At 37.5% G+C, this 16,782-nt stretch overlaps 1 protein-coding gene and 1 long non-coding RNA gene across 5 annotated transcripts; both read right to left on the reverse strand.

Moving 5' to 3' along the window:
• Positions 1-1,954: 1,954 nt before the first annotated feature.
• On the reverse strand, positions 1,955-9,269 carry LOC149050891 (G protein-coupled receptor GRL101-like). Its single transcript, XM_089197935.1, has 5 exons — positions 6,433-9,269; positions 5,352-5,433; positions 5,026-5,064; positions 3,870-4,244; positions 1,955-3,468 (listed from the first exon to the last, which is right to left on the reverse strand). Exons 1-5 carry the CDS (start codon positions 7,462-7,464, stop codon positions 3,329-3,331), a joined length of 1,668 nt encoding a protein of 555 aa, XP_089054061.1. The 5' UTR covers positions 7,465-9,269; the 3' UTR covers positions 1,955-3,328.
• LOC149050892 (uncharacterized) lies at positions 7,606-16,245 on the reverse strand. 4 transcript variants are annotated; one of them, XR_016184138.1, is made up of 4 exons: positions 16,112-16,245; positions 15,542-15,613; positions 12,538-12,609; positions 12,005-12,075 (listed from the first exon to the last, which is right to left on the reverse strand). It is a non-coding gene; the product is annotated as an uncharacterized LOC149050892 (long non-coding RNA). The 4 variants fall into 4 exon arrangements; XR_016184137.1 differs by lacking the exons at positions 12,005-12,075; positions 12,538-12,609; positions 16,112-16,245 and adding exons at positions 7,606-7,717; positions 8,899-8,973 and having other exon boundaries at positions 15,542-15,801; XR_016184140.1 differs by lacking the exons at positions 12,005-12,075; positions 12,538-12,609 and adding an exon at positions 10,446-10,518.
• Positions 16,246-16,782: the final 537 nt, after the last annotated feature.

Here is a 16,782-nt window from a genome sequence, read left to right on the forward strand (position 1 = left end):
AGGCACTGTATGGAGTGGCCGTGAGAAGAATAGTACGAGTCAACAAACGGCGCGAAAAGACGACGAGAGTTGCAATACACAACAAACAAAGGGATAAATTATGGTTGAAAACCAAGACTATCACCTTTTATGCCGATAAGAACTGTTTTACAAACCTCATCACGTGGAAACGAACACACAGAAAGTTAACAAATGCTAATCACTTTGAGATTTCAAATCAGTTCGTCTCATTAGTTTTAAAAATTTTCAGTTTCAGGAATCAGAGTTGAAGAAAAATACTAGCAGCACTCGAACTCAAGGAATTCTGCGGACTGCGATCTGGTCTTGTTTAACACTTCTGTCGGAGTGATTTCCAATTTTTTTTTATTCCCAGCAAACTCGCCCCGTTGATTGTTGTTCAGTGTAGATGGTTCAAATTCTTCTCTCCACGCTGCGCGTGTTTCTCAGTGAAAATTCTTCAGAATCTGACAGTCAACAACATCGCTCTTTTCAAGTCAATTATTTGCCACGTATGTGGTGCAAATTGTGTTGACGTGCTTATATTATTACTATTTTTGTCTTCAACACTTTTTTCGAGTTCCTCATTGAAGTGTTTTTTAACTCCCTTTCTCCCTCCCTTGGGAGGTATGGAAAGGCGGGTTACCTCACCTACCTAGGGTCCCCCACCTCCATGTAAACAGGCCCTAAGTGGCGAGGTGTTGTTCACCATTCCCATCAGAGGTCATTCGCCGAATTTTCTTGTTAGTAATATAAAAGCCAACGGTGTTTGTGTAACGAAAAGAAATCATACATGGCTGCTTGGAGATATGGAATTTCTCTTAACGTCTTCAACTTGTTATCTCACGAGTGAGCACAGCGAACGAGAAATTTGAAGAGAGATTCCATAACTACGCACACCCATGTGTTATTTTCTATTTAATTTGAAAGTGGCCATGATATCGTGGCCATGAGATTATAAAACAATTTAATATCTCTTGGTCGTGGCATATCAGGACAGTGACGAAATACCGTAGGATTGGAGGGATGTTAGATTGCGTTTCTGATTGTTTACTTGCAAATATGGGTTTGGTAATCTGCGACATATCAGGTCAAACGTTTCCTTATACCCTCTTACACATATAAAGACACTGACGGATGAATAGAGCTGAAACAAACTATTTTATCCATTACTAATGATATTTCTAGCTCTATGCAGTCTTCCAAAATACTCCGTCCTGATTACAACTTTTTTCTGGGTTTGGGGTGGGCAATCACACCGAATGAGAAAATTTGGGATAATTATGGCATTTTATTGAGATGCGGCAAGTTTTAATCAACAAAAATTTACCTATGTCTTCTACGCTGATAGATATACAACCTAACAACAGTAGGCATATTCTCCATGTTGTCTTCTGTACATGTTTATAAGATGCTGACGAGGAAAATTTGTTAAACAATTGAGAACTTCTTAAGCTGGTGATCATTTCCTTTATTCTCATGACCTTACTGTTTGACTGAGGGGAGGAATTAGATGCTAATCGTTCTTAGGGGTCAATGGTTAATGGATAGTCATCTAAAATAAACCACATTTTTTATGATTTTTATTTACTTAGGCAGACGAGCTTGACAATACACAGCATTCTACAATTCCATTTGTATCCGTTAACAGCATCTTCATTCGTTAGCTCAAAATGAACCAAAAGAGATTGACTGATACATATGACTTACTTGATGTTCGTCCTCGTGTCTCTCCGTATTACGTAAGTAATACCTTTTTCCTTTTGATTAGGGCAAGCTTCTGCAAAATTTACTTATGAGTCAAGATAAAAATAAATCCAAATGAATAAATAAATGAGTCAGATACACGTGCATCATCTGACCTGAGCACTTAGTACATGCGTGCAGTAGGGTGAATAAGATTTATTGCTTAGCATTGTTGAGTAACGCAGCCATCTACTAATTACGTAGGATGGTACATTTTTTTTCTTTTGGGTAAATAAGATTTATGGCTTAGCATTGTTAAGTAACGCAGCCATCTACTAATTACGTAGGATGGTACTTTTTTTTTCTTTTGGGTAAATAAAATTTATGGCTTAGCATTGTTAAGTAATGCAGCCATCTACTAATTACATAGGATGTTATTTTTTTTTCTTTTGAGCAAATCATGAGTAAGATATCAATAGTAATTTCAGATTGAATACATATGATTCATGGCTTAGCATTGTAATACAACACAACCATCTACGAAATATATAAGAAGTTACCTTGTAATGAAACAATTATGAGTAAGCTGTTAATAGTAACTTGAAATTAATGGTAACTTCAGATTGAGTAAATATGATTCATGGCTTAACATTGCTATTCAATACAGCCTGCTACTGAGTACTTAACTTCAAGTTGAATAAATGCGAATTATGGCTTAGCATTGCTATACAACAGCCATCTACGGAACTTATGTCATATTTTATGTGTTGTCAAGATTGAATTAAACAAATCATAGCTAATAATATTATAGTAAATTCAAATTGAAAATTTGAATAAATATGATTCATGGCTTAGCATTGTAATATAATACAGCCATCTACTCAAAATCTCAGATGTTTAAGTTGAATTAAACAAATCATAAGTAAGGTATTGATAACAGCGTTAGATTAAATAGGATATATGGCTTAGTAACGTTATACAAGACAGCCATCTACCCGGCGAATATATAAGATATGTAGGTTACGTTGAACATTAAGCTTAAGCGAGAAATCGATTGTAACTTTAAGTTTAGTAATTACTCAAATTTTAATTGATAAAAAGGGCTCTCCGATCTTTGATTCGGGTATCCGCCAATAAAGCAAGCACTGTTTGTCCATTTTAAAGTTCACTCTCGTTAATGAAGTGTTATCTGAAGTAACATTACTGCAAAGGACAGAGATGGGCCTCTAAAATAATTTAAGTTATACCAATTCCAAGCTTACCTACTGCTGAAGGGACTTAACATACTTTTGATCTCTAATAGTACATGTACAAAGTGCTACATATACAGTCGAAAACCTAACTAAACAACACATTGACACGTTTTTTTATTACATTTAGCCTATTGAATCATAATCCATATGTATCTGGTATAATACGACACGAGCACTTACATTTTCACATAAACCAACAGACTCGTATTTTAACACTATGTTCGAAAACTACTGTTTGTTAAAGTATTTCAAAGTCATTACAGGGGCCAAACACCTACCTACGCAATCGATTTTAAAGTTCATTTGTTAAACAAGAAAAAAATGCAACACTTAAGGTACATGTACTTCTCTTACATAACGAATGCACTCATCTGGGAATACAGTGTTGTTGTTTACACACTCGTTTCTTTTATACCATCGAGCGCTGGGTAAAAAAAATCAAGGTCGGAGTCATCATCAAACGTGGCCAGCGGTGCTCTTGGAGACTCTCGCCCAGAGGCTGCTGGGAGATTATCATCTGCTTGGTGTTTATCTGTTGCATAATCACATGACACAAGGAAAAAAAGAAGACACTCCGTCACGTACTGTGTGTTAAATACTTAGATTCTGCTTAGACTAATTGATAGCGAGATTGTTATAAATTGGGACACCGTAGTACAACGTAAGCCTCGCAAAAGCGCTTTCTGTCACTGCTGAAAGAAAAACCGCTCCAAGATTTTCCAATTCAATGAGGAAGAGTTCCTTCACTATTCGATTAAACCGCTGAACGTAGTTAAGCAAAGCAAGGGAGGTAACGAAATTGTAGAAAGTAACAATTTGTTTAAGGTATAAAATGAAGACAGATCGTTCACCAATAGTCCTCCAAATTGATGAAAATAATCTCAATATATCAAAGTTCTTTTTTCAAAAGAAGTAGAGGGTTGATAAACATACCCTTATTCACAATTAAATCGTCGCCTTCCCCAGCCTCATCTTCCATGTTATCTTCCTCTTGCTCTTCGCATTCTGTGAATTCCTTTTCTAGTTGTTCTTTTTGTTTGTCAGGTCCATGTTCCATGTTATCTTCCGCTTCCTCTTCGCATTCTTTGAACTCGTTTTCTGATTCTTCTTCTTGTTTGTTAGGTTCGTCTTTCAGCTCTGATGGGTCTTCGTGGTCTTCCTCGGGTTTTTCTTCTTGTTCAGTCACAGCTCTCTCCTCGGGCTCTTCATGCTCGGCCTGCTCAGCGTTTTGCTCATGCTCGCTTTGATCTCTCGATTCGTCGTCACTGTCATCGCTGTCATCAGTCTCTGCGTCTTGTTGGATTTGAACTGTAAAGAAAAAAGTTTCAAAAAATAGAAAGTGGATTGTACCAGGGGTGCTACTTCCTTTAGTACCATTTTCAGTATATCATTTAAAATCAAAGAGTATATCATAACATTTTATTGATCTTGTGCACTGTTGTTTGACATAAACTCTAACGAAAGGGCAATAGTCTTTATTGGAACAAAAACTTGGGTAGCAGCTCTTTCAAGAAAAATAAATAAGTTAACAACGATTGTTACGCATTTTCTTCATTTAACATCCGCGGCATTTATTTTAAATTTAACCAGGTAACCCCGACGTTTATACGAGTCGAGACGGTTATTGATGGGATTTACTTTCCTGTCATTTTACGCCAATTTTTCTTCGCTCATCCTCCGACTTCAAGGAGTAGTCGGTCAATACGGCACGAATTTCACTTTTTCCAGTCGTAAAAACTTGTCGCTCGTTATTCTACAGGGATTACTCCTTTTCCTTTGAACATTTTCTTGTATAAATTTGGCAACAGTGCTCTTTAATTAAGTGTAGTTACTTGAAAGTGAGACTTAAACTAAAGGGCGGAACCTCGATTTAAACCTCAATTATACGCTTACGGCGTTCAGATCTAAATAAGAAGTTTCGCCTAGACGTTTTAATCAAGAAAATACGTAAAACTGTTTTCATATTTTCAGCTTTGCCCATCCATTCTTCATAGCATTCTGTCTCTCTTCGTTTCAGATTTACCCGAGCGATTTAGGAAATCGAGCGACTTTCCCCCATGTTTACTTGAGCCGAGTAAATATTTCATACCTTCTTCGATGACTTGCATTTCAACGCCCTGATCTTGGCCTTTGGAAAACAGCAATGACATTAGTCAAACATACTCGAATAGTATTTATCTTAAACATTGTAAATAAGAGTGATTTGTGGATGGGTGAATCATATGCATGTATGAAGATATAATCAACATTACCAAAGATAGTCATTTTTTTCCTTCCTTTTTTTTCTTTAAAAGATAATCATGCAGAAGTGCAACAGAAGCCAGAAGGTAATCACGTGACAATAAAACTTAATCAGACAGGTACTTAATCCTTAATCCTTAGTCCTTATTTCCGGATGATTTTCGATAAATTTACCTTCATTGTTTTGATTTCGTCCACACTTTTCCACCAAATAGCTCCAGAACTGTTGGAATTTAGCCTTCAGAACACGTCGTACCTAAATGCAAGTCATCAAGAACAAAGAGCAAAACAAAACAAATTGGAATACTATGTGTACTGATTGGTCAAACACCTATGGTTCTCTGAACCGATCAATCTTGATCTAATTTTTAAAAGCAGTTGGGTAATAACTCTCTTTGGATGTCTGTGAGAAACTCGCAAAGTTCAAAAGTCCCTCGCTCTCGGCTGGTGATTCAAAACTTTTTGAAGTTCTCCCAACATCGCGCGTGGGATGTTCTGCCGGTAAACCGAGCGAGAGTCCTGTCCAATGCTTAAATGATCAATATGAAGGTTCAACCAGTCAGAGTACTAGTCACTTATGCTTAGTAGGTCACCCAGAAACAGAACCGTTTTTTTTGGTTAGGGCTCTTTTTTTTTTTCCGTGCGATCTTTTCACTTCACCGGAAGTGTTATTACTTGAAAACAAGCAATTTTATTTTTCGTTAGTTACGCAGTTTTTAGGCACGTATAGAAAAACTTAAACACTGCTTGTATCTTAGTAAGTAGCATAATAAGGCTGGTATACCTAATGTCGAGCAACGCGAAAATGTTGTCGTTCTAGATGACCGGACAAGGTACGGGAATTATATAATCTTTATTTTTTAACTGGTTAGTTGGTAATAGCACCCTCTGAGTTCTACAACTTCCACTACTCAAAAGGATGACAAGTGAAAAAACCAAAAAAAAAATTTATTTTAAAAAATTACTTCAACGACGTGTTGAAGTAAACGTAATAAGTTTACGCGGCGTTTTTTTGGCGAGACTTTTTTTTTATGGGAAATGGTTTCTTTTGGCAGATTAGGACAGTCGGCAAAATATTCAAATATCAAAACCCGCTAAATTTCCTTGGAAATTGGAATGTGTTTTCTTTTTAACTAGTTCTTTTGATATTCTTCACGAGATAGAATAAAATGTTTATGAAAGTATCCTTTAAACTTCAGCTGATCAAGCTGCAGTAAGACGTTTAAGCAAAGATATAAAGGTTGCAAGTTACTACCTGTACTGTTGATAAAGTGTAGAGAATGGGATTGATGGCAGAGTTAACCGGCAGAACAAAGACTGCGATCCAAACTGCGAGGTCACCAGGTGTACGGAAGGATTTTTCCACGAGAGACCTCATTCCAATCACCACAATAGGCATCCAGCAGACACAGTCGGTAAGAACAATGAAGAACACTCTTTTGGCGAGCGAGGCCTCCCTCCTTAGATCGGCTGCCCTTGCCTTGGCTTTCATTCTCCTCTCTCTCTCAGTCCCTTGCTGAGCCATGCGCCTGTTTGATGCGCAGGACTTATAGATTATCATCGCATATGCCACAACGACAAAGAGCACAAGGGTAAAGTTTAAACCCACAAACATGGCAACAGAGTACTCCCAGCCCGACGGCTTATCAGTGGAAAGCTGTAATGGCAGACATACAACTGATCTGCCATAAAAGTGATGACCTTTCTGGCGACTACCGAAGTAGTCGAAGCCCACCGTGGGAATAAATGCAGTTATGACACCAACAATCCAGATAAGGAAGCACAAAAGGTGCGTAACCTTAAGTGTAAGGGACTTTCCACGATAGGGGAATAGAATATTCTTCATCCGGTCGGCGGAGAGCAAACAAATCGTCATAACAGACACCTCACTTGACAACACGGAAATGGCACCTGTTATCTGACATGTCAAACTTGAACGCCAGTAATAGTCATGCAAATAATACTCCCCTGCCCAAATGGCATCCACCACACCTATAGTTATGAGGTAGACACCCATAAGTCCATCAGCCCCAGCCAAATGTATCAACATGGTGGACTGTATCTTGTTTTTCTTCTTCTTCTCCTTAAACACCAACCGCCACACAATGACAAACACAGCACCAACCAACGACATAATTCCAACCACCCAAAGGCACTCCCTAGGAGCTCGATTTCTGAACAAAGTTTCACAACTGGCGAAGCTGTCGACATAAGCAAAGTCGCAATCTGCATCCTGCTTCGTCAAATGGCAACACATCAGGTTGGTGTCTACAGTCCTACGGTTCATAAAAAGAGTTGAAATGAACAATTAAAGGGGAAAAAAGACAAATTTGATTCGTCACAGGATCTAAATTTGCAAGAAAATGAAAGTGTAATAGTAATATAGTCAGTGCAGTATAACTGGGCACTGGCAAATGAAATTTTTTAATTTTAAACTCCTCGCGTGGAGAACATTTCACTTGACTTACGCAGTTATTAGATACTTCATGTTTGAAAAGAAACCCTCCGGTAGTTCTCGCATTTCGTTGTAATGGAAGTACCTGCAAATTTAAGGAAAGTAATTCAGGCAAACTTTGCTCGCTAATTCTTGATAACATCGACATCTTTAGCCTATTAATCACAAACATTACTAATTCCTCGAATATTATTGGAGCATTCGCGGCTTCATTTTTCACTACTCATCCCATACAGTTGTAATAAGACTGTAATCGGACAGTTGGCTGTAATCGGACACCGGTAATCGGACAGTTGAAGCAGCCAATCATACTAAGTCTATTCAGCTAATCCACCAATCACAGAAATGATTGAAATAATCACAGCAACAATCACTTATTCAAAGAAAAACTGGGGAATTTTCAAAATGGAGGAATTTTTTACTTAAGACATTGTCTCTACTGGAGATATTTGTTTTAGGTGAATTTGTTTTTTCGGAAACTCAAATGGCTATGATTACTTAGTAACAGGACTTCTTGTTATCTAATTCTGTGTGTAATCATAGTCGTGATTAACAAATCGGACTCCCACCTCGCCGTCGTCTGATTTTGTTGATCACTCGTATGATTACAGACCGAATTGGACTCCACTCAGTCCTATTACCGTTATGTATTAATCAGTTTTTCGGCTCTCTCTTGTTCCTTTTCCTGCCAATTCTCAACAACTATTTGAAAGATAACTAACACCGAAGACGGATAACTCGTCATTGAGTATGTAAAACATACTTACAAAGGCTATGCCGAAGTGTCTTTATTTGTTATATTCATAGGCGGTTAATCTTTCAATGAGCACCTGGTGCACTCATTTCAAATTTAGGTTGAAAAGATGGATCGCTCACTACATAGAGAGTACTTTATGGGAAGGGGCCCTCCCTTAAGTTTTTCCCAAACTTTTCTTGTGACCAGATATGATCGCCCCAAGAAGTATAACATTTGGGCGAAAATAAAAGAATAAACTGTGCATTAATGTACAAAGCTGTTCGATAATAGCGGCACAGTTGGTACTCTTAGTATATAAGTGGTGGTATGTATGTGAAAATCGTTTACTCCATTTTCCCTTCTTAAACAATTCGGCCAGTGGTATGATCACTTGTACATTCATTAAAATGGGGGAGGGGTGCTTATCCGTGAGTTTACAGCACGTGAAGGTCGCACCAACAATATCTGTCTCCCTTGAACTCAAAGTAGTCTGAACACACCTGGAATATTATCAGTTTACTCATACTCACAGGAATCGAATACTTGGGGCGACATCTTTGAATTGTTCGTTGGTAACGGTGCGGATATTGTTGAAATAAAAGCTCCTACAGAACGATGAAACAGTGAAAAGTGTAGAGCGTCAACTGACAAGCATTAAAGCGTAAATTAAGACAACACTGGACAGAAAATTAGTCAAGGATGGAAGACAATATCTTCAATTTGTTCAAAATGTTCTGCAACGAGAAAAGAACCTCACCGTACAGTAGGCAGTGCGCTATACAATAATGTCACATAAGTATTTTTACGAATTTTCATTTTACTGAGAAGTTCTTCAAAGTGACAGTTAAGTTATCAAGAATGAACAAAACATTCCCTATTTAAGTCGCAATTGGTAATACGGTTCCAGATCTATTTCTATCCGCGTGGCCGATGCCGATTTAAGTAACCCCATCGAGAGGTTTTCTCACTAGAAGTCTTTGTAAACTCAGTGTTTGAATCTGGAAGGGGATACCTTAACAGGATCTTGTTTTTGGTGGTTAAAGAGACCTGGTGTCTCTCAAGGTTTTGTCTGATTTGCCTTTTGGTGGTTCACTCTTCTTCTAGTTAATATGATCTCTTTGTCAGCCTGTTTTCACTTTCACAATCGTAATATTTCGTCGTCCATCACACATGGTTTTGATCATAAGGTATGATCATTGCTCGGGGGTAGAAGATTGTCCGTGTTTTTGGTTTGGAACTTAGTAGGCCTTTTGATTTACCTGAGCCGAACTCGTCGCAGATAATGGCTATACATTGCTATAATTGCATCTTCACGAGACCCTTACTAATTTTAAAGTACCTCGTTACCGTTAATCAGAGGATAGTTTAGAAACAGTTACTTACATAGTCATTATGTTTTTCATGCCTTTAAAAACTTCACGAGGCAGGTAGTTAATGTTGTTTTCGTAAACAACCCTAGAACAACATAGAGGGCACATCATTATTATCAGAAATATAGAAAAATTTAGTGGTAAGCACGTATTTACATAAACTTTCTTCCTATCTTCATTGATTCTTAAATGCCTTCTCCTTACGACATCTTCAAGAGCTATCCGATATTGAAAACATAGTAATAAGGTGAAAAGCAAAAACAAAAAAACAAAACAAAACCTCACAGCCGGAAAGTTAGACTGATATGCAGTTTGCGGTTACCTTGCTGAAAATGTCAAAACTTGGCGCATGCTAATATTTGGACTTCTATAAAAGCATTGTTTCACTGATATGTTGATTTTTTCGGGGGTGAGGGAGAGAATTGCTACATCTCTAATTCTCTTCTTTTTCTGTCTTTTTCTGGAGAAATCCGAGTTGGCAGTTGCTATCTTGGATGGATGACAAAGCATCTTTTTCAGAATTGTGCTAAGGTTTCTGAGGTTTATCCAATCAAAGTACACTAGCTTAAAAATTTAGCGAACTTTGGGCAAAAGTGGTGGGAGGAGGAAAGAAAGGTCTATTCGCTCTACTGAGTTGGTTAAGTACATATTTGGTCAATAATAGTTACTTGTGCAGTCAGGTATGATTTCTATCGAATGTTTACTCACAGTTCTTCCAGTTTGGACAGGCCTTGGAACTGATCAGGTGACAGGTGTACGAGGCTGTTGTTATAAATGTATCTACACAATAAAATGCAACAGGAGCTCGGTATAATTACAGAGTCTTTGATGGGGGGAGGTATTTATTGACCTTAACGATATTTGGTAGCACAGAGCTGACTGCGAAACTTATTGATTCATAAGTAACCTTGACCCAGCATAATCTTTTGCGGACGTCGAGACTAATTTAGTCCCAAACCCTGTCTTATATTATAGAAACTGTTTCATCCTTAATTAAAGTCAGTCGAATTAAACATCCTTATTATGGAAACCTCCTTCGAAAGCGTATTAGCGCCTTGGTATTCGGCAAACTGTTCTACTGCTCATCAGTGTGCCCCAACACTTCCTGAAAAAACATCCCATAAATGTATTTGGACCAAAACGTTGCCACGTGTATCGTGACAAAAACAATCAAGTTCCATCTTGTTCCGCCTTCACCGAAAGGGCTATGCTGGCCGCCAGGTAAACAATGGTTAAACCTTAGTAACGCTATTGTGACATGTAAATTCATGAATGATCGGACGTGCACCCATTTACGAAAACGTTTTGAAAGTCGCTAAAGAATTTTAATACATTTTTCAAGAAAAATAACAATTGATCGTTACAGTTTAATTTGGGTTAATCATCAATCATCAGCGATCATTTCTAGCATATGGTCCTCCCCAAGGGAAGGATGCTGTTAAGTATTGCAGTGGATGTGTTTTATTATATTTTGTTCTATCACCTTAAACATTTGTACCCTGGTAATTCTTAGTTGAATGCATCTCTTTCCAAAGTGGATGTTTATTTTTAACTTTTTACTCAATTAACATCCTTAAACAAACTTTTAAGTCATAAGAAGATGCCAGAGAAATGGTCCGTATCCAAGCTGATCCTTTGGTTTTGGCCAACGCTACCTTTAATTAATGCTCATTATACAAGACACGTACTGAGCCAGTTATATCACAAACGTGAATCACTTACAATATTTTCAACTCGGAGAGGTTTTTGAACCTTGGCAAGTGCTGAAGTTTGTTACTGGAGAGTAAGCTGTGAGTGATATATAAAATGAAAAAAAAGTCTGTTGAAATAGAATTTGAGATTCTTGGAAAGGTTCTTGTTCTCCCCGAATAGACAGGTCTTTAACTTTAATGAAATGAAACCCAATTGGTTCTGGCAAAGCTATTTTGAAGACTTACAACGTTCTACTCATTTTTGCTGAGTACATAAACTGTTTACTCCTGATCCTGAGAATTTAGGCAAAAGATATCATTTGCAAATTCATTGTTAACATGGGCGTTTTCATATCATGACATCATGACATCATGACATCATCATCATCATCATCATCAGCTAGTTCAGCTTATGGTGTTTACTTTGATACGCTTCACGTAAGAGTCACAAAATCTAAATTCGCGAAGCTCTGTTTTTTACAATGGTCATAATTCATTAATTTACATAAAGCTCTATGGAAAAGTGTACATTATAATTCGCTTTGCCGTGAAGTTTCTACTGAATGCCACTTACGGCTTTTCCATCCGGGTAAGGTTGCCAAAAACATCCATGGGCAGACGCTGAATTTCGTTGTTTGACAAATCCCTTAGAGTATTTATTGAAGTAAAGAGTTAGCTAGCTTTTCAAGAACACAAATGTTATTTGGAAAATAGGCTAGGCCTCCCCCTTAAAAGTTTCTCTTAGGTGCCGGACAGGAGCCAAACCGGATAACAAACAATAAATACCAGTTGTTTTTACCAAATCAGGAAAGGAAAAGTTTTTCTGTCTGTCTTTAAAAACATCAAATATAATTAAGAATCTCTAGTATGAAACAACTGGAATCAACGAAGATATTTATTACATGCTTAAAGCTGATAGACCTGTCCTTAAGACAATAATGGCAGAAAGACCTCGTACATTAGTGCGGTATCTATTGCAAAATAACACCTGATTCAGTAATTTATTCCAAATCAAGCCGCATTCCAAGCGGAAATATGCGAGATTTCAAATAATTTTAAAAGTTTAGGTTTAACCTGTTTTTTTAGTACAAGGAAAAGTCCTACGTACAATTCTTTCAGCTTGGTATTTGTGCTAAGTATTCCTTGAGGAAAATTCTGCAACTGATTGTAGGACAAGTCCCTAACATTTGTAGAATGAGATGATAATCAGTAAGAAAACAAACAAAGGAAAAAGAGAGTCCCAGATAACAAACTACATTTCCAAGGGACATATTATCAAGTTCTTCCCCTACTGTGTGCAACGACTTTATTTGGAAGACATTGGGAAAGTTATCTTCAGAAGAATGTCAACTCAGTTATTTCAATCTTGGGTAACTGTTTTGGACGAAATTCTTATCTGATAGAATTTATTCAGTTGCAGTTCATCGAGTTTTCTATCTAATCATCTCATTAATGAAAAAAGAAACCTATTTTTAAGTGAAATGTATTAGCTTAAACTTTTGAATAGGTCTTTACCTAAGTGTCTATCTCTTACTTCCGCCCCGTAATTTCTAACTTAAAGAATTCCTCTGAAAAAAATAATAAAATTTTTCGGTCCAGTTTTTCTTCGCTTTTACTTTTGGTAAACAAATCACCTTATTCGATAATTCAACATAATTATGATACGGGCGGGTGTTGTGCAAGTTTCGTAGTTCTATTTTCCGTGTTCCGCGAGGGCGAAGAAAATGCAAGCAATTAGCGAAATGTTCGATCGTATTATGTGTTAAATATCGAATAAGGGATTTACCATTCCACTATTGTTTCAATTTCTAGTATTTTGGTTTCTAGTTTTCGAAATACATCCTTCGGCCTCATCTGAGCTTGGTATCGATCGCATAAGGCCTGAGCGTTAGACAAATACAACACGAGAGAAATCGTCAAAGTGTCACAGTGAACAAATTACAAATTCTGGAGCGCTTGAAAAGTCAAGGTATGGTCTTTCAGTGTGGCCATTTTTTTACTCCGCTTTCCGTCCGTATTTTCCCTGTGTAACACTTGACACATTTCGAGTGTTCCGTTGCCCTAATATGGGCGATGCAATTGTGAAATAGTAATAATGATCACTTTAAAGGCCATTGCACTTTCTTTTCAGGCAGTTGCTCGGGTGAATTCAGTTGGTTATAATTCGACGTTATTTTGCCGATGCTTAGCTAACTTTGGAAAGTTATTAAGGTCCGTTAATGACGTCAACATGACAGCACAATGTCACATGACCCAAAAAAAAGCTTTGAAACTGCAGCGCATCTTGTACTTCCTTTTCGTTCTTGCAGCATCTGTAACGTCTTGTTGAACAGATGCACAACGAAATGGAATCCATTTTTTAATGAGAAAGAGGGAAGAGGTAAAAATCGGAGGCTTTTTTTTAGCTCGTGAGGATTTTGTTCCCCCCCCTCCTCCCTCCCCACTACCCCATAAAACCCGTAATCAGAGCAGCTCTGCATTCCCAATCACGTCCATTGACCCGGTAAAACGTTCGACTGATAAACAAGTCTGCAATGGAGTATAATCATTTCCCTCATTAACATTTTTGAAATACAAGTTATCAATTTCATATAAATTTGAAAAGTCTTACTTTGAACTACTCATACACAACGGCACAACGGATCAAAATTCAATGATCGAAGAGTTGACTACTGGCTCAATTAAGAACGAAAGGTTTTAAAACCATATTTTGAACGACTTGAAAGCAATGTATCTCACACAAACGCAATGCACAAGAAAGAAATGTTCTCATTGACTAAGATTTTCGGAAAGAAATATCGCAAAATTTTTACTTACAGTTCCTCCAAGTCGAACAATCCTTGAAGAATTTTTGGAGGCAGATTCTCCAGCCGATTGCCACTCAACCGCCTAAACCAGGAAATTCTCTCATCAGGGAACGAGATCAAATCTGATGTAATCGGTTTTAATCTAAAAAAGTTTTTTTTGCCCCACCCTTCTACTGCCTTTCTATTAAAGAACGATTCAAAACTCAGTACAGCATGCTCTCCTAAACGGGATCGGAAATTTCACATCAAGGTGTGAACTCTATTACAACTCTGAACGGCGTCTCTTTCATCAACCGCAAAACTCTAGCTTTCACGTAAGTCTTTCCATCGTAGATTTTACTTCCTGGCCTTTTCGCGTTCCCTTATCTAGGTTTAATTTCTCAGTTTTAATTTGTACCCCTCAACACAATGTGAGGACATTTCCGAGTTGATACGACAAGGTAGTTGTACTTCTGTCCAAGATATAGTTCGGAAAACTTACGAAGGTGTGTAGACCGGCCGAGCGCAGGGATTTTTCTCATTATCTACTCGTATTTAAAATCGCCACCATTATCAACACTATCTTCATATATGGTGTCGTTTTCTAGTTTACTTTTAACACGAAGTCTGAATTAGAGCGCAAACTTTTTCTTATATCCTTCACCTTTATTTTTTTAATGTTATTGTAATTTCTTGTCTTTGAATACTATTATCATTTCGAACGCGTTAAAGAATGAAAGCGCAAACTATTCCCCCGAAAGAGCGCTGTTCTCTATTTGTTTATATTTCGCGGTCACCGTACGCGTCAGCATCGCTATGGTATTTAGGCAGTTTCTTTTCCAACATGACGCCGAGAATTTAATGAGTTTCTATTCGGCTCTTGATTTTTAACTCGCTTATCTACTCATCTAGTAACCAACAGTGGTTTTTGTTAAACAACATAGTGGTTCCAAAAACCTCGTGGTCAGTCTGAGGTAATATTTCGCACGCTCATGAAGTAACGTGCCACAGAACGCTACTCTTTCCAAACAAGTAGTAATAATTAACAGATAGAGGTATTGTGTTAAACAACTTTGTTTGTCCTCTTGATCAGAACCTTTAACAGTTGAGCCTGCAGGCTACAGTGGTATCGTGCCTTTCAAATTATCGAACTATGTAACTCCTTTGAGGTTTCCACGCTGAACTGTCGCTTATTTCTTAGTGTTACTTGTATGTAAATAAATTAAATAATTTTTCGTCGCTAACAGGCTATTACGTCAGAGACAAAGTAGAGCAAATAACTTGACAAATATTTTTTTAAAAGGATGCGAAATCGTTAGTACTCACAAATATTTTAACTCGTCTTGTCCAATAAATAGATCTTCAGATAAGTTTTGTAAGTTGTTGTTTCCAAGCCACCTGTAAAATGCATTAAAGTTGAATACCATTATAATTTGAAAAGACTTTCATTCTCTCTGCTGACCAGAACGTGCGAGATGCGTGACTATTTTCCTGAGGCTTTAACCATAAACTTGCCACTCCTGTTTGGAAGAACTACCGTACAAATATGTATGGACTCATTGATTGCTTGAACAGCTCTTTTTGCTTTTGAGCAGGCCAAGTACATCTACTTTTGTGTTTCTAATGACAAACCCTAGGAATCCGCCTCGCAGGATTTTGTTAATCTGGCGATTGACTAATTTGTTCAAGAGGATTCACACAAGTGCTTGCTGTTGGGCAAGTTTATTGGGTAGTTAATTAGTATACATTTACATGTTCACAAAAGAAAGTTCGTAATTATAAAGGGTTTGAGTTAAAGGGGGTAAGACTATGAATAAAAGGGTGATATAGGAAGAATAATCTAACTAAGTCTGCGACAGTCAACGTTATTATTAAGCTTCAGAGCAAAATACTTACAGATCATATAACTTGTAGCGTTTGAATATATCAGATGGAAGTGTCTCCAGTTTGTTGAAGTCTAGGGCTCTGCATAAAAGAAATAGTTATTTTCTCGACGGCCCTCAATTGTTCGGTTAGGAGCGTTTGAATCTCTTTGGATTCAGCCACAGATGAAAAAAAATTAGAGACAGGCTGTTGTTGCATACGAGTGTTAACATTGGAAGTTAGAAATATTTGAACACGAGCGTACTCATTTCTCGAGACCAAAAGCGTGCAATGTTAAAAAAACTAATTACAGTGTTTACTGCTTTGGTAACAAAGAAGATTCAATTGTATTTCAAATTAACTAAACCATATTAGAGTTCAAGTTCACAGATCACACATCAAAATCCAACGAGAGGGGTTGATTGTTTTTTCCCTCCCATCAAAAAACATTTCGATGCATTTAGCTTATCAATCACCATGCCGGCCTCGCCAAAATTTCTTTACCTTCCTTCAGTATATCATGGAAATTCATCAGAACAAAAGGTCCTTATACAGAAACTAGCATATTTTTTAATGGCAAACTTTTAGAAGCAAGTATATTGTTTTTTTTGATAGAGGTCACTCCCTATGTGTTTCGTACCGCCCGTTATCCTCTCCACCGTACCAAAATGCTCACAACTGAGAACTGGGCCCCAATAGACCTT

Source organism: Pocillopora damicornis, chromosome 2 (genome assembly GCF_964200805.1).
Source record: "Pocillopora damicornis chromosome 2, jaPocDami1.2, whole genome shotgun sequence".
In the NCBI taxonomy this organism is placed as follows: Eukaryota; Metazoa; Cnidaria; class Anthozoa; order Scleractinia; family Pocilloporidae; genus Pocillopora; species Pocillopora damicornis.